This window comes from Diadema setosum, chromosome 11 (assembly GCF_964275005.1).
Source record: "Diadema setosum chromosome 11, eeDiaSeto1, whole genome shotgun sequence".
Classification (NCBI taxonomy): domain Eukaryota; kingdom Metazoa; phylum Echinodermata; class Echinoidea; order Diadematoida; family Diadematidae; genus Diadema; species Diadema setosum.
Window position 1 is genome coordinate 7,552,498 of NC_092695.1, and position 20,392 is coordinate 7,572,889.

At 39.4% G+C, this 20,392-nt stretch overlaps 1 protein-coding gene across 1 annotated transcript; it reads right to left on the reverse strand.

Moving 5' to 3' along the window:
- Window positions 1–2,043: 2,043 nt before the first annotated feature.
- Window positions 2,044–19,724, reverse strand: LOC140235276 (H(+)/Cl(-) exchange transporter 4-like). The gene is made up of 18 exons (XM_072315307.1): window positions 19,508–19,724; window positions 18,499–18,699; window positions 17,570–17,877; window positions 16,636–16,842; window positions 15,385–15,465; window positions 14,068–14,250; window positions 13,414–13,503; window positions 12,531–12,655; window positions 11,465–11,609; window positions 10,663–10,748; window positions 9,983–10,101; window positions 8,733–8,847; window positions 7,420–7,515; window positions 6,746–6,804; window positions 4,706–4,813; window positions 3,994–4,118; window positions 2,756–2,850; window positions 2,044–2,134 (listed from the first exon to the last, which is right to left on the reverse strand). Exons 1-18 carry the CDS (start codon window positions 19,707–19,709, stop codon window positions 2,044–2,046), a joined length of 2,436 nt encoding a protein of 811 aa, XP_072171408.1. The 5' UTR covers window positions 19,710–19,724.
- Window positions 19,725–20,392: the final 668 nt, after the last annotated feature.

Sequence of the window (20,392 nt, forward strand, 5' to 3'; positions counted from 1 at the left end):
TGACGCATGTGCTAAGGAGTAGGGAGAATCTGGCTGCGATCACGAAAGCAGCCCAGACAAACCTAGCCATGGCCCAGAAGAAACAACACGGCACTGACTGATGCAAACAATGCAGGGAGGAATGGAATACAAACACTGCAAATGAAATGCGTTCATCTTCCGACCCGAAGAAAATGGGATGCCCCATCACAGAAGTATCGCTTCTAAACCTACCACGACAAAAGTAACCACATGAGAAGCTCAACTGTCTTACAGCACGATAAAGCGGATAGTATACGCACAGCAGAATAGAGACCAAAACCTGGTGAAAAAGAACTAGCAAAACAGTCTGCAGCAGCCAAGACATACTATAAGCAAGATGTTTTCACAGCATGAAATTTTTTTGGGATCTGGAACCGATGGCTTTTTTTTGTAGCATGAAATTTTCGAGAATTGTCACTGGCATTCAACGCATACAGTGTAGACATGAAGTTTTGCAAATCTTGGATCTCGCAAAAAGTCGCAAAATTAAAATGAACGCGAACATTCTTCATTTTACAGAACTAGGCCAAGTTGAGCCAGCTGGGACTAACCGGAGGCATATCGTATCGTCGGTGGGATCCGGATGACGGGAAGACCCTTAAGAAGCAGCTAATCATGCTGGAAAAGCTCTGTATGGACGCTACACATCACGTGCATGTTGGCCCATTGAAGAAGCACATCTTGGGCAGAGAAAAACACTGATCAAGTTTTAAACCTTGGTTCTACTGGTGCCGCATGACTGCAGATGCAGGTCATTTGATGAGAATATGTGACTTGTGCGCAAGGATGACGCTTTCTCCAAGACCACGTGCACCGTTACAGCAGATGAAAAAGATCGCACTTGATTAGATGGGAGCATTGGTGAGAACAGAGTCGCGCAATCGATGGATTCTGGTGTTATTACCTAAAAGGATCGGTCACATGTCAGACAGATTACATCAACACTTACCCTGGCAAAAGTACTAGGGACATGGAATGGGGAGGTAGTTTACAACTACGGGATACAAAAAGAATAGTTACAAGTACATTTCTATACTGAGTTAAACAGTGTCAGTAAGTTACCAGGTAGTGAATATTGTTATATATGTTTAGCAGGAATTCTTTGTTTTCTTTCTTTCTTCACATCCTATGTTCCATCATTCTCTCTCTTCTTTCATCTTTGTTTCAAATCTTCATTCCTCCTCAGACTCTAATGTTTCTTATTTTTCTTCAACCTTTCTTTGACTTTCATTTTCTCTCTGCAAATTTTCTACTAAAACCTTATCTTACTTCTGCATATATTTAACATCAACAAAAATAATTTTATGCTTGCATGCCATTTTATCTTAAGTATGTGTTTACCTGTCTTGGCATCAGAAACAAATACCCATTATTCACACCCTGTAGCCATGGCAACAGAAATCAGTGTTCTCATGCTCTTTGGACATTGGGCAAGGTTCTAATTGTAGGTTACTATTGCAATACTGCACTCACTAGCAACTGTTCTTACTTGTGAATAAGCAGATAATGCAGTAACACAGACACACACACAAACACACACACACACACACACACAAACACATTTCATATTTCATGTGTAGAGATCACCTTCCTACTGTCCATTTGCATCTGAAAACACGTCCCTTAGTACAGACAGTGATTTGTGCATCCTTTCACAAACCCATCAACAACCATATTCACGGCGACTGTGGTAGCCACACCAGTAGTGACAGATGTCGGAAGCCAATCAGCTAATGCTGCTCTCACTCTCCATATTGCAAGTCGCCCTTTGTGACATCACTCTCCTTCAAGCCACCAAGGTTATTCGAGGAAGTACTGCAGCACAGATAACAGGCAGTGGTAAAATACATTCGCATCAAGTTCCTACTGTGATGACAACAGACAGCGGTACATGTTGTGCCTATAAACTGCCTCACTGGTTCACCTTGCCTACCACATGCAGGAGGGATGCACTCCTTGACAGTGTTGGTGGGTGGGGGCAGTGCAGGTGGGCGGAGCCGGTGTAGGGGTGCTCTTGGGGGGCTAGTGGAACATGACGGAGAGTGGATCCTGATCGTCCAGGGCGGCGATGTGTCTCAGGATGTCTTTCTTGGTGATGATTCCTAGGAGTCTCCTGTCATGGGAAGGGCAGACATTTGGAGTTTAATTCATCATTTTGTTGTTCATGTGTTTTTTATCTTTAACCGTATTGAATACACATAATGACACACACAAAAAAATATTCAGCAAAAAGGAGTCTTCTATTGCAGCACAGCAGAGTATACATATAGTAGCTGCACTAAAGAAATGTAACTTCTCATTCTTTACGTGTCACCACTCTGTCCTGTCCCAGGAGATGTGACTCCAATTTCTCCTTAATTCTAATTATTTCTTCATCAAAACCCCCAGTATTAACTGCCCATTTAAGTTTTCATTCTAAACCTAGTGCTTCGGAGCAACAAAGTGAGCAATCAGTACCTCCATCAAGGGGGGGGGGGGATAGGGGGTTGCTGGTGCTTTGCTGTTGGTCCATAAGCAGTATTACTTGATCTTATACATGTGTAACGGACACTTTTATTTGTAATTTACACTTTTCAACATATTAACATCAGAGAGAATGAATATTGCAGATTTCTGAATGACTGGTACAAAAAAATGATTAACATAATTATACTATGAAATATATTTCATATGTGCATGGTCACAGAAATAACAATCAAGAATGGAGTTCCCTTGGATCTGATGCAAAACATACCCATTGTGTGTCACTAGCGTTTGCCGCAGTCCCAGCTTCCGAAACATGTCCACCACTGTACTCATTGGCATTTGGTCTGTTACTTGTGTAGGACACTGGAACGTGATGAACAAGAACAGAAAAGAAAAGTTCATTTCAATTGGTAAATAATGAGTGTGCCATGGACACTGGACATTCGTATAATGAGCAAGATTTTATATACTTATTATCACTACAGTAATGTGAAAAGTTTCTTTCATGGTCACAAAGAGAGCTCACAAGTTTACATTTTTTTGTATTATGGCAATCACTACTCTGGGTGATGAACCTGCTTATGGAAATGCAGTACATCTCCAAGCTACTGACTTGGGACCTTGTGTTCAACTCTCTTTTTATTGGAAGAGGATAGAGAAGAAAGATCGTCATTTCTTACACCTAAATTCCTTAAAGGACAAGTTCACCTTCATAAACATAAGGATTGAGAGAATGCAGCAATGTTAGTAGAACACATCAGTGAAAGTTTGAGGAAAATTGGACAATCGATGCAAAAGTTATGAATTTTTAAAAATTTTGTGTTGGAATCGCTGGATGAGGAGACTACTAAGGCTCGTGATGTCATATGAGTACAACAGTATAAAGAAAATGTAAAGAAAATTCAACATATTTTCACTTTTTTCCCATAATAAAAGAGCACTTGACTTGCCTCTTTCTAAAGGAAATGGGAATAATATTACTCATAACATATGTCAGTAAGGAGTCAAGGGAATGTGTACTTTTTTTCAAAAGACAAAATTTTGTGAAATTCTCTTTAAATTTTCCTTATACTGTTGTACGCATGTGACATCATACACTGCAGTAGTCTTCTCATCTAGCGGTGACTGCACAAAAACTTCAAAAATTCATAACTTTTGAACGGATTGTCAGATTTTCCTCTTTCAATGATGTGTTCTACTAATATTGCTACATTCTCTCAATCCTTATGTTAATGAAGGTGAACTTGTCCTTTAACATCATCACCATCATCACCATCATCATCATCATCAAAATCATCATCATAATCATAAAAATAATAAATAATAAAGGGAGGAGTAGGAGGAGGAGGAGGAGGAGCAGCAGCAGGAGAAAGTACTCCACCAGTTTTCAAAGGAAGAATTCTGAGGTGCAGAGCACAATTTGAGTTCATAAAAAAAATATTTCGCACTTGGTACATCAGCTGAATCCCTGTCATCAGTACCTAAAAGGTGCTGCAAGACATTTACCTGACTTAGAATGTGAGTCATCTTCACACCGGCGGGTCTGTCTGGTGTCGTAAACTTAGGCATAGAGTGTGTGAAGTACACCGTTGACTGACTGACCACCCCCTCACCTTTCTTCCTCGCTCGTTCTGTAATGAGGATAAAAGTGTGACAGAGAGAATAAAGTAGATCTATCCTTTACATGCACAGTATCAACTGTATGAGCTAACAAGCTCACTGCAAAGATAGGAGGATAGGAGAAAGCTCACACTTCATGCACTGGTCAGGATCCAAAACTTCTTGTATGAAACAATCAGCAAAGGGAAGATTATATTTACTCTTGTAAACAACAACAACAACAACAACAACAACAACAACAAATATCACTGAACACCTTAATGTGAGACAATTCTAATAAGCTGAAGAGCCACTAATTCTGAGAAAATAAAGAGTTGTGTGTAATATGTAAAATTAGCATTGAATAAACAGAATGAAAGAAATACCGGGTGCACCTGTTGCAATGAACATAGTTATAACGAAATTTCGTTACAATGAGGTCAGAATTCAGGTCCAAATATCATATTATCTTTACACATCATATATCTCTTTGTTTGGATATAACTACATTTCAATACAATGAAAAAACAAACAAACAAAAAACAACCTGCTGGTCCGGAAGACTTCGTTATAGCAGGAGTCACCTGTATGTCAATGTAACAACAAACTAGTCACTTACTAAGAGCGTAAATTAGTTCCCTCCGGTAGACCAGTCCTACCAGTCTCTGCGACTCCTTGGATACGATGACAGGGTAGGCATTGAATGGACTGTCTACAGTCAGGATTTCTGAAGAACCAGGATGCAGTGGAGGAAAATAGAAACAACATAACAAAAACTCCTCTGATAATCAAACAACTACTTGCATGATGTCCTGTTACTGTCACTAAAAACATAGCCTGTCATAACTGCTAATATATGGAGTCTAGATGACACAGACTTTCACTTTGCCTGAAGTCAGAACATACTTCAGATCTTGTTGTCACAAACTTGTATAGCACAACCCTCAATTCCGTTCCTTCCTCCCTCCTCCCTTTCTTTTTGAAATAACAACCTCAACTGTATACTGCAATTAAATTGAAAGCTATATCATGCCAAATTTACAACCATAAGTGAAACAAACATGCACTTTAGCTGCAGATAGATACTAAACTGGGCCAATAAAAGGGTCTCTTGAGAATCACGTCACAATGCCTCCTCGCTTGTCAGTGAAAACTTATGGGCATTTTCTAAATATGCTCATATTTTCCTTTTCTGTTTTTATTCTAATGAATGCTCATAAACTCTTTGCATGACATGTGTCATATCAAAAACATAATTTACAGTAAGTAGATCCTCAGTTGTATTGGTGAAATGTGAGAGGGGTCCACAACTAATGACAATAGACAATAATTTCAATGCCCCATTCTATTAGTACATAACTGCATACATTAGATCCATCTTAAAGGACAAGTTCACCTCCATAAACATAAGGAGTGAGAGAATGCAGCAATATTAGTAGAACACATCAGTGAAAGTTTGAGGAAAATTGGACAATCGATGCAAAAGTTATGAATTTTAAAAATTTTTGTGTTGGAACCGCTGGATGAGGAGACTACTACAGCTTGTGAGTCATATGCGTACAACAGTATAAAGAAAATGTAAAGAAAATTCAACATATTTTCACTTTTTTCACATAATAAAAAAGCACTTGGCTTGCCTCTTTCTAAAGGCAGGGGGAATAATATTACCCATAACATATGTCGGTAACGAGTCAAGGGAATATGTACTTTTTTCAAAAGATGAAATTTTGTGAAATTCTCTTTATATTTTCCTTATATTGTTGTACGCATGTGACATCTAAAGTTATTCATACACTGCAGTAGTCTTCTCATCCAGCGGTTACCGCTAAAAAACTTCAAAAATTCATAACTTTTGAACGGATTGTCTGATTTTCCTCAAACTTTCAATGATGTGTTCTACTAATATTGCTACATTCTCTCAATCCTTATGTTTATGAAGGTGAACTTGTCCTTTAAAGGTGCAAATGTCATTTTGACAAGAATCAGCAGGAAAAAAAAAACATGCACAACAATTCTGCTTTCATTTCCAATGACATGTCAAAATCAAATGGCAACACTTCTATTTTTCCTTTTGCAAAAAGAACAGGTCAAATACTAGCCTTTTGTCAAGGCCCTCTCGCTGTAATGGGCGAGCGAAGCGAGACCAGCCGAGCGCGCCAGCGCGAGGGCCTTTTGAGATCTGCTTCACACATTATTATTCATGACACGTGAATCCTTCTGAATACTCATTTTAATGGCTTCCGGTCAACCAGTGGAATGGCGCGCTCCCCGCATCCTCAGCCTTGGTGTTGTCATGCCTGTTTGCATGCATCACTGACCACCCGAGGAGGTCTGCCACGGAACTCTACACACTCTGTGTGTAGAGTTCTGTGAGGTCTGCGGCAGCGGCGTGCATTCGCTCTATTCAAATCGGGTTCGAGCAGACAGTCACGCTGATTGGTCGGTCGACTTTTGCTCCCGAAATCGGGGAGCAAAACTCGGTAATTCAAAGGGCTAACAAAAGGATGCGAAGCAGATCTCAAAAGGCCCTCGCGCAACCCCACTCAGCTGGGCTCTCTTCACCATACAGCGAGAGGGCCTTGACAAAAGGCTAGTCAAATACTGGAAATAACAACACCTGTTTTCAGTCAGAGAAGCAAAAGTGATGATTTCTACGTACCAAGATCCTCAATGGTTGTTGTGTCTTGTGTGATGACAACCAGAGGGGGATCCCCTCTCCTATACAGGAATGAGACAGAAAAACAAAACATCAACAAACAATTGGGTCTCAAAATCTTTCATAAGAAACATTTTGTTGTTGTTGTTGTTGTTGTTGACAAATTACAATGATATATTGAGTTTGGAGCAGAGTAATTCCAAGTAAACGCACATACTGATCATTGGTACAACCCTTCCCTATTATGATACATCATGAAAATATGTTGAATTGTGACTCAAATTTCACAAACAATTGAGAAATGCACACAGGCATGTCTTCAACAACATTGATTTAATGTCTTCTTCCTGTTGTTGTTTTTTATTATTCCAAACAACATGGTCAAAAAGGGTAATGAGCTGGCAACTTTCATTGCAATTACTGTTTGGATGTAAAATTGATGCAATCCTCTCCCATAGTCCCATCCATACATCATCTCGAACTGGGCACCCACAGAGACTTATTGTGGTTTCATGACATAGAATCAGCGCAATCGCCTCCCCCAGTCCCACTCATACATCATCTTGTACTCGGCACCCAGTGAGACTTTCTGTGGTTTCATGACATATAATTGACGCAATTCCCTCCCATAGTCCCACCTATACATCATCTCGTACTCAGCACCCAGTGAGACTTACTGTGGTTTCATGACGTCCACTGCCAGAGAGGTGTGCATGAAATCTCTCTTGCTGTCGAGGAACGGGTAGCCGTTGAGGTGTATGTGGCCATCGTATCTGGCAGCGATAGCGTTAAGTCAAGGATCCAACAGGTCGATGTACATGTTTGCCATTAACACAGTCATATTTTCCTGTCAAGCTACACAATCTTATAAACAGACATTGCTTTTTTGCAAAACAGACATAGTGGATTTACATTTGCAATAAATGTTGGATTTATAAAACTTTGCTGGCAGCTAAGGATTGCATACAAACACATACACTTGTCATTTGTGTATTCACACATTCAATTTCTTTTCTCTCTCTCTCTCTCTCTCTTTGTTTGTGTTAAACTCATGTATTGAGTCATGTGAGATTTGAACATATCAATTAAAGAAACTTGCAACAATATACTCAAATGTTTACTTCTAACATTTTGATGTGAGTTTTTTTTTTTTTAAATGGCTACTTCAATTTGTCACAAATGAAAATTGATGACAGTGATATTCTATTCTTGACAAGAACTATCACCTTCCATTCTTTTTTTTACAATATCAAGTGTTCATAACCTGACACTGGCTGTTACGATATTCTGATGGGAAAGAAACAACTATGAATATGTGTCTTCACCAATGACGCTTAACTAATAAGACACGAAAGTGCGCGCTAATCCTGTACAAAATAAATGGACAGCGCGCGGTCCATAAGCGTATTACGCACATCACCTGAGACGCGCTGTCTTGACACTTGATAAACAACAGCAGCGGCTTCAGGGACAGCGCGTCTCAGGTGATGTGTGTCTTTGCCTGAGACGCGCTGTCTTTGAAGATGTTGTTGTTTATCAAGCGTCTTTGATTGTGAGATCATGTTGTTGCCAAATTTTTATCTCCATGAAATAATCCTTATTAATTTAAAATCTCGTTCTTCAGAATAATCCCCTTAATCGAAAAAAAGCTACGACTATAATTTTTAAATCTTTTTAAGATAATAAAAATACCACTACCTTTTGAAATGAATGATGTTCCTAGGTGTACTGACTTTGTACTTAGCTCTCTTTTGTAGCGTCATGTAGGGTAGCCATTTTGTGTCCATTCTTATCGCGCGCCTTCGTATCTTGTTATCTACTATCTTTGTGTCTTCACAAATCTTTCCTTTGGTGGATTGATGTATTCACCTCAAGAACTGATAATCAAACAACTACACAAAGTCATGTCACATAAATATGCAAGTAGAGAGCATTCATCATATTGTAATGGGGAGACATTGCACCCTGAAGTGAAATGGTCAAAGGATACATTCCTTCTTTGCTGAAAGCGTCTCCCACCCACTTACTGACCACGACCGCCACCATGAGAGGGACGATGTAGACCAGACCACCGGTCAGCTCAAACATGATGACCACCAGCGAAACTTCAGTCAGTGCCAGGAAGCAAGAATGAAGAAATAAGAATGATAAAAACAGATCTCATATGAAAACATGACTGCTACTCAGAACCAATCATTTCTTCACAATCATTATGCAGCTCATGCTGTACTCAACATTTGAAAAAAAAAAAAAAACTGAAAGAGAACAACAAGTTGGATATTTTAGTGCATTTTGCTAAAAATCTTTGGTTGCTGGCCATCTTTATCTTTGATGATAAGAAAAACAAATAAACAAACAAACTTTGTATCCCCTACCCATAAGGATAATAATTGCAAAGTTTGTTTCAAGTCTATTCATGTGTTTTGACAAAGATGACAATGAGAAAAGTTTCAAAAGACAGACAACAAACAAAGGGGTAATACAATAACTCACTCAATCCCTTTGGCTCAAGTGAGCTGGGCAGTACCATACAAGATGTGCCATGACTTCAAGCATTAACATAGTAGTTCAGCTATTCAGTCAGTTTTCCCAGAAAAATGTTGCTGGGTGTTCCCTCTTTGAGTCAATGTTATAGTAGGGAATTCATTGCACGCATTTAGACTAGCTAATCCAATATGTTCCAGTCGTGGCATTGAGCAACAGTTATGAGTTTGTCTGTCCCTGCCAGCATAATTTCTCTGTTCACACCTTCAATTACTACCCATCTAACAAGAAAAGGGTGTGCATTCATTCTACTGTGTGGACCACCAGACTAATACACTCTTGACAGGATTTCTGTTGGCAGGGTCTCTCCATTTAGCTATGTCTGAAGTACCCGAAGATCAATATTTTGGTAGCCCAGAATGCTCTTTTCACAAACAGCAAAATGAGTTCTCCTCCCATCAACCCTCATACTTGCTAATCCTCTTTGATTTCTGTCTCGTGTTTTGATGTTCAGCTTCATGGGCGGGGCTCTACCAACGAGGGTGTGGTTCTACCGACAAGGGCATGGTTCTACCGACAAGAGTGTGGTTCTATCAACAAGAGTATATATGTTCACCTGATAAGGGCGTGTTTCTACTGACAAGGGCATGCTTCTACCAACAAGGGTGTGGTTTTACCAGTAAGGGTGTGTTTCTACTGAAATGGGTGTGGTTCTACCAACATGGATGTAGTTCTACCAATAAGGGCATGGCATACCTGTCATCCTGGTCACACCACCCAAGGTAGCAGCTGCTCCCACCATGGCATAAAGTCCAGGGGTGACACACTTGCCAATGAACTTGCACTCTTTGAAGATAATCCAGTCCGGATTCTTACTGCATTGTGATATTAATGAAAGGTTAGATACAACAAATGTGGTGCCGTGGTCATGGTATGTCACATTCACCAGGTGCACACACTCATCGCAGAACATGAAAGTAGAATGGATAAAGAAAATCTTGAAAATGGAAACTAATACTTCATCATGGGAGTGTACAATAGTAAATAGCATGCAATACACTGCTATAAACCCTGCCCAGGTGAAAAATACAATATTTCATATCTTATAAGTCAAAACCACAAATCAAAATACCCTGATTTCAGAAGGGATTCCATCTAAAGTCCAACCACGCCACCCTACAAAAACATCTCCCTGTTCATAGCCATGGCTCTTATAATTCATAAAAACATGCCAAAAAAACCCCCAAAACAGCTCAACATTAAGTTACCACATTTACATCTAGTGGCAATTTATGCTTGTCTTCAATGTTATACTCTGTTTGAGAAGAGCAATTTGATGTCATTCTTGCCAAGTCTTTGAATACGGTCATGTCCTACAACACCACAAGTTTTCAATGAGAAAAAGTAGAATCCTCATAAAGTGGTTCTACACTCACAAGGCAATCTGCTCCACCAGGACTCCAATGATGCGGCCCACGATGGCTCCCACAGCCATGCTGGGAATGAAGAGACCAGCAGGTACCTGGCAACAAAATGCAAAGAATGATGATGATGTTGATGATGACAGCTCAGAGTTGTCAACTGCCCCACAGGAAATTTTGAGTGGAACCCAACCCATCCCTATCATTAGATTTGATTTCAGTTGATGCAAAAGAACAAATAGTGCCGGATTTGTGAATATTTGAGCAAACTGGGCACAGGACCTAAAAGTTTAAGATCATTTGTATGTCTAGGAATGATCTGACAAGGTATCCTATGGGAATCTAAACAATGGCTGTCTCAATATTACAATAATGCTGTAGCTTGAGTGGTATTCCTCATGTTTTGGGACATAAAATGTTCCATATTTGAAACTTACTTGAAAAAAAAAATATTAACAGCAAAACTCTGCTCACAACATTTGGAGGATATTATGTGTAGACACATCTATTAGCCAGGAGTCGATAAATTCTGGCATGCAGACTGCAGAAAATTATGTCATGGTCTTGTGTGGTAGACCTGATTCCTGACCTAGGATGAGCATTCCAGTCTGGAGTGGTTCTGCCAAGTATATTGTATGGGTATCAAATCTTACAGCATGTTGCTGCTCAAAAAAAAAAAAAAAAAAAAAAAACACAGGTCAAACAGACCTTGGTACACAAGGGGAAGATATTTAAAGTGACACTGTACTTTCACTGTTATTTTTTTTTTCATCATTATATTTTCACCATTACTTTCACAGTGTAACATCTGACCTACCTTGATACCAAACGTGAAGATGGTGATTATGGCTTTAAAGGCAAAAGCTATCGCCAGCAGCCAGAGGGCTGTGAACACCCCCGACCCTGCCTCGGCTGTTGGGTAGACAGACTGGTCAATGCGGGTGTAGTTTCTCCTGTAATCACTGTTGACAAATTACAATGATATATCGATTTTGGTGCAGAGTAATTCCAAGTAAACACACATATTGGCCATTAGCACAACCTTTGCCTATAAGGATATATGACAAAAATATGTTGAATTGTGACTCAAATTTCACAACCACTTGAGAAATGCAAACAGGCATGTCTTCAACAACAATGATTCAATTTCTTCTAAGACTTTCGTCACGTAGCCAAACAATACCTTGTCTCTAATACAACTGGAACTAGATTTTTCAGGAAAATAAAAGCAGTTTCTAGAATAACACATTCTCTTCACAATAAATATTCCCCCACCCTGCTGTCAATGTTTATGGCATGACTGTGTTTGCAAGTAGCTGTGTGTCATTTCATTGACCAAGGTTTCTTAAATTTCAATTCATTTAAAGCACCACGATGACATCTCCTATAATATGTTCACGATGTTCATGATTAAAAGTTAAAAAAGAAATCACTGGTCAAATGGGACAAATGGAGTAATAAAATAACATTGTACAAATGTTTCAGTTTCAGATTTTTTTCATATTCTTCAAAGATAAATTGTACATTGTGGTAACACACATTGTGGTAACACAAAATAGATTACAAGCACAAAAAGAATTCTAAAAATCTCACAAATGAAATATACAGTAAAACTCATACTTTAACTGTGATATGCTGTTATTATAGATGTACATGAGCAGAGGAAGAAAAATGCAAAGGAAACCTAAAAGGAAGGAAGAAAAATGTGAAGTAAGTACAAGCACTAAGGTTCCCCTTTGTGGTCTATCCCTGTGTATCTTATTAACATAGGGAAAATGTGCAAGAATGCATTGAAACAGTGCGTTTTTAATCAATATAGAATTAAGCAAAGAATGATGAACAAATTTGGAGAATGTCCTGTATACAAATATCTTTTGTCTTACCACAGAAGGTCGTCATCTTCTGGCCCACATTCAGAGAAGAGGAGGGAAATTAGCTTGCTGGTGTTCATCCTGGTGTACTGGTTTGGAAAACTGAGAACGGCTGTGACGAAGGCTAGCACAATCACCTAATGGGTAAACACACATACACATAGTAGAAAATATTTTCAACTTTACAACAGTGTCCACAACATCTATCATGAGAACCACCCAGAAAAAGGCTGTTACAAAGACTAGCAGAGTGATTTAATCAAGTAATATACACTCACAGAATAGTTTCTATTCAATAACAGTTTCCATAGTCACTTTCACTAGTACTGTCAGTTTCTATGCAGCAAGTGGTTTAGCATGCCACTAATTCATTGCGAGTACAAATGTGATTAATGACCATAGCTTGCTACAAGAGGTGAAGCAACATAAAATCATAATTTCTATGCAACACAAACATGACCATATGTCACTACATCAACCGAATACATCTCACTCACACACGGGCGGCGAGTTAGCTAAGTTGGTAGCGTGTCTGCCTCACAATCCTAAGGACCCTAGTTTGATTCCCGGGTCCCACTGAGCAATGTTGTATGTAATCATACCGTTCCCTATAATACGAGGCAAAACACTCTATCCCTCGGATAGGACATAAAATTGAGGTCCCTTGAGCAAGAGAGTCACAACTCACGTACATAAAAGATCCCACTCCATTTATTCATCGCAAAGAGCAGGGGATTTAACCTGGTGAAGGTGAATTGGTCCCACCTTAAATCCAGCTGAACCCCATGCAATACCAGCTATTGCAGTTGAATATGGGGCCATCCAGCCATCTTCTCAGATGGAAATGAAACAAACAAATTGGTGTCTTTACTGACTTTAAATATGGTGGACTCACCTCTGTCACTGGGTATTTTTTGAGTCTGGAAGTCTTTCTGAATTTGCACCATTTCAGATTCAATTTATTGAAGAAAGCACCATACAGACCCTGTAAAAAATATATATATACAGAAATATGCTTCTGATCTGATTTAACAAGGTGGCAAAATAATGAAAACTTTTGTTCATAAGGTACTGAGAGAAATATCCTACATAAAAGCAAACATGGACGCCATCAGTGATAAGTTAAAACATATCAATTTTATCCATGATCTTGACATCAAAATTCATGAGAAAGAACATGTATTCTTTTCTCTCAATCTGACCAATGTATTACATAAGGGTTCCAAAGGGCAATGAATGGATAAGATAAAAAGATAAGATAAAAAAAGTTGAATCCTGTTTATACTGTAAAAGTGGATATTTTCGCGTGAGTAATTTCTTGCACTCCGCAGGGTAAGAAGAATATTGAGTGTTTTTAACTTCACGGAACCAGGACATTAACTACTGGAACAAATGATATGAAAAAATATTTGTGTGCTTTTATTTTCACGCTAGCTTCCGCTTGCGCGAAATGCGCAAAAATTTCCACACCAAAAAAAATGTTCACTTTTACAGTATGTGCATGTGTATATCATGTGTACAGTGTGAATATGAGAGTGAGAATGCTCACCCCAAATATTCCTAGAATGATGAAGAAGAAGAGCTCATAGAGTGACCATGGAAGGTCGTACTCCACGTAGAACATGACCAGGTGCTCAGTCCCGAATGGGTTCATGCTGCGCAACACAAAGGCTGCCACCAGGGCACAGAAAAATGATCGCCACAATGTCTTCAGGGGGAAGTAATAACTGACCTAAGGGGTGAAAAATAAAATGAGATTATCATGTCAGTCATGTCATTTTTTCTTCGAACAGTGACCCATGCATTGTCAGGCTTGTCAAATAAGGAAATTTAATGAAAATTTGTGTGCAAATCGATGGAAGACTTTATGAAACCACAATATTATCTCAACTTCAAATTTGCATGTTTGGTTTTCTGCAGATATGCAAAACTTGAAAATTTAAAACTTTCTCATTCAAGACGTGACTTTAACAAAATATTTACACCACTCTGCTTGATTTGCTCTGTCAACTACATCCAAACTGAATATGGTGTAGAACTGTATTTTTTTTTCCCCACAAGAACTCCTTAAATGACCCTCAGTGTGACCCTGTTGACCAAGCCGTAGGAGTAGCTATCCACCAATGCTGGGGGTAATAGTAATTATGACATGGCAATAGTTATGACATGGCATTAGTTATGACATGGCAGTAGTTATGACATGGCAGTAGTTATGACATGGCAACAGTTATGACATTGCAATAGTAATGACAGGGCCCTCTGGAAGAGGTCTGGTAAGGATACACCACTTAAGTTTCAGTTCACTTTCAGTTGGTTTGATTTATCCACTGGTACAAATGAATCACTTGGCAAATCAACAATAATGCCCTTGGTGAGGATACACCACTTAAGTTTAAGTTCAGTTTCAGATTGTTTGATCTATCCACTTCGACAAATGAATAATTTGGCAAATCAACAATAATGCCCTCATCAAACTATAGCTAACAAAAGAGTACTGAAAGGAATTAAAGTAACCATGTATTTACAAAGACATACATGTATGTCACATCTAAAGTCAATGGTGGAGGAGACTGCCCTCCATTAGCAGTTAGCTCGACTGGGATAATGGCTTTGGGGCAATATGGTATCGTGTTATTTTGTGTGTGAGAGATCATAATTATAATAAACTATGTCATGGGTAACAGAGCGTCAATCAAAGTACAGGTTGAAAAAAATTGCATGACGAGTGATAATCAAAAACAAAAGATCAGGAAAACTAAAGAGGATATTCATGGAAAGGCTTTGTCTAAAATGAGGGCATATTCACACTCTTGCATAGCTTGATCCAAACAAATCACACTTGGTGGGATTTATTGTGTGTACTCACCTCCTCCAGACTAAACAACACACCACCAATGGGAGCCCCAAAGGCAACAGACACCCCTGCTGCTGCAGCTGCAGACAGGACCTGAAATCAAAATCAGTTCAGTTTAGTTCAGTTTATTTTCATTCATCATAAAATACATAAAAATCCAAACACACATACAACTACAAACTTAGAAAAACTTGTTTCGTGTGAATGGGGATCAACAAAAAGAACTTTAAAGTCTTATGAAACGTTAGCCCCGGAAATATAAAATATAAAATTAAGAAGGACACGAAAGATGAAAACAACCGTATGATCATAAAAGAAGTAGATGTTACAAAAGTAGCCTTCAAACAAATCAGTAACAGAAAGAATACAAATTCATAAATCAGCACTTCTCATTGAAGAGTATCACTAGAAACACAGCTACCATTCACACCTCTTCTGCAATGTAATGCTCTATCTATCATGACTGAATTACTTCTAAATATCATAAGTCCATGTCTCCTAATTTGTTTCATTTGAAAAGGCTAGCAATACAAATTCATCACTCCTTATTAATAACCTACCTTCTGAGCCTCTATTGACATTAATTCAACGCATCATGTTGTCATCTGCAAGGAAAAATCACCAATTTGTCTCTTGAAAAGAAATAATACTAATTTCACATTTCTAACTGCAGTTCTCTGTCATGACTTGTAAACTTGTGAAACTGTGTAACAAGTCCTGATTCACACAATATTATCATGTGTGAGGGTGTGCTTACCCTCATGAAATATATAATATGGCACGGTTCTTATGGTAAACGGTGAATAATAGCCCTTCCAATAACTCATGCATTTTTAGCCAGCTCCTGGCCTGAGCTAAATTGGCCCGCGCCAAGCAACAAAACTTGCAGTCAGTAATTATAGCAGAGCTGCGCAACTTTTACAATGACCTATCACAAACTCAGCCACATAAGGGACAACTACCATGGTAACTGAACGAGCGCTCGGCGGAGGCGCGACCAGGTGATTGTGACCTTTGACCATGCAAGGAATTTTGGCCCGAGCCTGGCGCTGCTATCGTTCATAAACTCTTCGATCGGTGCCAGGCCCAGAGCCTGGCCCACACCTGGCACTAACTTACTGCAGCGCCATAATAGCCAGAGCCTGGCGCAGGACACTTTGGCCCAAGCCATTCATAAACTCAAAATTTTACGACTTAGCTCAGGCCTGGCCCGAGTCAGAGAGTTACTAAAAGGAATATAACATTCACTTCTGACATGCCCACCTCTCTTTTCTTGGCCTCATTCCTGTAGTACTTTGGGAAGAAGTAGGTGAAGACGTTGCCACAGCAGCATGCCACATGGACCAGGGGCCCCTCCTTGCCCAGGCTCAGGCCCGCCCCGACGGCCATCATCATGGTCAGCGTCTTGATCAGCAGCGTCCACTTGCCCAGGTAGCCCCTCATAATGAACCCACTGAGAATGGTCTTGATCTGAAATAACCATCGTGAAAGTAAGTCTTGTCAAGCTAAATGACAGTGTGCAAATTGCAAGTGAACATGTAACCTGGTGCCTGGCACTTAAAGGGTTATCAAGCAATGTATTTGCACATATCAAGACAACGTAATCGTGCCAGAGTAGTCACATACCAATAAATTCATCTTCATTTCTGTCTGCAGAACTTTAAAGATAATGCTTTCACTTTTTCTATGGGTCACTGAATCACATTTCAACCGGTCTTTGATAGGTCACCATTTTGATAAATGGCCTCTTGCATGCTAAAATTGCCATCTCCATTTTAGCCAGGGGCATCAGATTCTTCTGAAAGTATAAACTTTGATATTGCTTTGAAATAAGTCTTTAAAAATTACTGCAATGGTAATTTGTGAAGTAAAATGGCAGCACTTTTCACAAAACTGGTATAATGTCACAGTCATTTGTTGCAATATCATTTTCAGGTTTCATCATGACTCCCCAAAGATCATCTACTCATTTTCAAATAACTAATTCTAACCAGTCTGATTTGCTACACATTTTCCACTGATATGCACTGTATACCTTCAGCATAAATCAGTAATCCATTTTTCCATTGGGTGGTGATAAAATGCCTTACCATGCCTTATAAAAAAATCCTGAAAAATATGAAAATAATTTGAGGGTGAACAAATTTGGTCTAAAATTTAACTTAAAATACACAACACCCCTGTGCAGTGCACCCACCTCTGGAATGCCAGACCCACATGCATAGGGAGCATACACCCGCACCAGAAGTACCGTGGTTGAGGCTAAACCCACGGCCCACAGGACATACGCCAGATAGTTGAGGACATACGCGACCGTGTCCGAGGCTGCATGGCCGACGACCGACGACCACGTCATCCAGGCCGGGCAGTCGTTGGAGTCGAACATGGAGGTGTTGCGGATCCAGCAACACTCCTCCTTGTTCAGCCAGAAGGCATTCTGGCAGACGCCCACCTTGAGGTCGCTCATCCAGCTCGTCCCGATGTCGACGATGCCAGCAAAGGCACCTGGTGAGGTTAACAGAGGTCATGACGATGACATGCATATATTTACGGATTTGCTTCAAACCGAAGTATTCACTTTATACCCATAGCATGTAGTCTGTGGGAGTCTAAGGAATGATTTTCTTTGATATATGAACAACTCCATCTATCTTATAACAAATTTTTCTACAAAGATATATAGGATATGTCTTCATTTTTTGGCAGCTAATTCACGATTACAGAGAAAAGGTACTCATACTTTGAATTCATATCTATTTTTTTTCAATTTTCTGCTCCCCTGTAGAGACATCTTTACTGCAAATCGGCGGCTCTAAACAACATTTACTATCTGCCACTGTTTTTACCTTTTCCTTATTTTTTCCACTTTTTAAAATGTCTAAAGAAAATTTCGCAAACAGGATAAACTCACTGAGCTCCTTTGCTTTTTGCTTTGAAGAATTATTCTAAAACGTATGGAAGGTGACTATGATAGTCTGATATGGATCACACACATACACAAACACAATTCATACTTACACACACACACACACACACACACACACATATCTAACTACTCAACTACATAACCAAGCACTGACGGTTTCACATATTCTGCAGATCTCTCTGCAGTGCCCTTAGTCCCACCTGTAGCCAGGCCGACAAGCAAGACCACTGTCCACCCAGACACACTAAACATCATGTCCTTCAGGGTGTCCCAGCACGAGTCCTTCCGGTTCTTCTTCAGGTTCTTCCGCTCCTGGCGGTAGCGAGCGATGTCCCGCACCCAGTCGATGGTATGAAAGTCATCATACTGGCTCATTTCTGCTGAGAATCTGTCTACGTGATCTGTAAAAAAAAAAAATCAAGAACAAGAAAAATAAAAGCACAAAATATAAAAATGGAACCAAAGCAGGGTGGTTTAATGACTTTAACATGGAGCCTTACCTTCAAATCCTTAGGGGTAATCTCACTATGGAAATCTTGCAAAAGGGTATTGCACTTTGAGGTGTAAAAAAAAAAAGGCAGTCTTCCCTATCAAAACTTAAAAGTGTGTTCATTGATGAAGTTTTCTATGTGAGCTATCACACAAAATTATTAACTTCAGAATGGTCTCGTGTGAAAATTATTTGCCTCAGAATGGTCTCATATTCAAGTAATGTGCAGTTCAATGTTTCCGGGTTAGCATGCCTGTACAGTGATGGGGCGATCGTTAACGGCTCGTTAAAAAAAAAAACGTTTTTACTTGAACTGTCTCTAATTTCAAACATTTGCCATGGAAAAGTATGGCCATCATGTTATATTATGCATTTTGAATACTACAATCTTACACATTAAACCTCAGTGGGTACTCCTTCACAAGACTCCAGAAAAAAAAAAAAAAACAATATCTGGCTGCACCTGAAACCAAAAGTAACTCAGTTTCAAATACAAGTTGTGTTAAATATCAAGTTGCATTCAGAAAAAAACCACAAGACCAAGACAAAGATGGTATCACAAGGCATTCAAAGTCAGGCACACTGCATGAATTTTTCTACAACTAAGATGGTAAAAACTTTCCCTTCTATTTTCCTTACTGTATTTGAAATTCTTTACGGTCTTTTTAATATTTCACAGACACCTTATCTTGATAGGATGTGTTTTGATTTACACTGACCGCCATTGTTGTTGGATCTCCCGAATGAAAAGCTCCTGTTTGGAGATGGTAAGAAGGGCGTTGCAGGCATGTCGCCGATGTCCAAGAGCTCCTCATCATCGGTGTCAGAACGATGTCTGCTGCGGACTGTGTCATCGCCCTCTGCGCTGCTGCCGCTGGGTCCCGGTTCAGATAGCAGACGAGTTGTGTCCTCTGATGCCATGTCATCGAGTTCTAGCCACCTGCAATAAAGTGACATTGATAATTTCTTTTCTTTTTCTTTTTTAAATAGAAATCACCTTGTCTTCACTACAACACAGCTTAAGTACCAGAACAATCTGCAAGTATGCCTGAATCTCTCATGGTAGGAATAATGAATAGTTACTATGAATCAGTAGTGCTGTTAATAGTGTAATTTGCTTTGGCTCAGTAACAATGCACCACTCTAAGATATTAAGTGTGAATGGGTTGCAGACCCTTAGTCTGGGTTAATCAATACTCTCAGTTTCAGGACAAATCATATCTAATCAAAGAAAAAAGAATAAGCAAATAAAACAAAGAAGCTCGAAGAAAATCAGGGAACAGTATCAGGGCATGTTATAAGATATGCAATTCTACACTGAGGACTCAGTGCACTCTTTGAAGAAAATCAACAAGACAATTTCATGCCTCATTTTGACACATGTTGGATTTTACATCATGGGTATTATCAGTTTGTCAGCTGTACTCGTGTCATGCAGTACTCTTTTGTGCTCATACACTGTAATGTGGGGATGGTGTGGAAGGGAAATCTCCCCCCCCCCCCTTCCCTTTCTGCTGGAGGGAGTTTTGACAATTTCACATCATACATGTAAATGGTGCACTCCGGTGGATACTTCAGTAAAGATTTCAACATATGCATAAAAA

Coding starts and splice junctions, on each gene's coding strand:
- LOC140235276 (XM_072315307.1), bottom strand. CDS start 19,709: ATGGCATCAGAGGACACAACTCGTCTGCTATCTGAACCGGGACCCAGC. Junction 13,504..14,067: donor TCATTCTAGGAATATTTGGG/GTGAGCATTCTC, acceptor TATTTTTTACAG/GGTCTGTATGGTGCTTTCTT. Junction 10,102..10,662: donor CTGGTGGAGCAGATTGCCTT/GTGAGTGTAGAA, acceptor ATCACAATGCAG/TAAGAATCCGGACTGGATTA.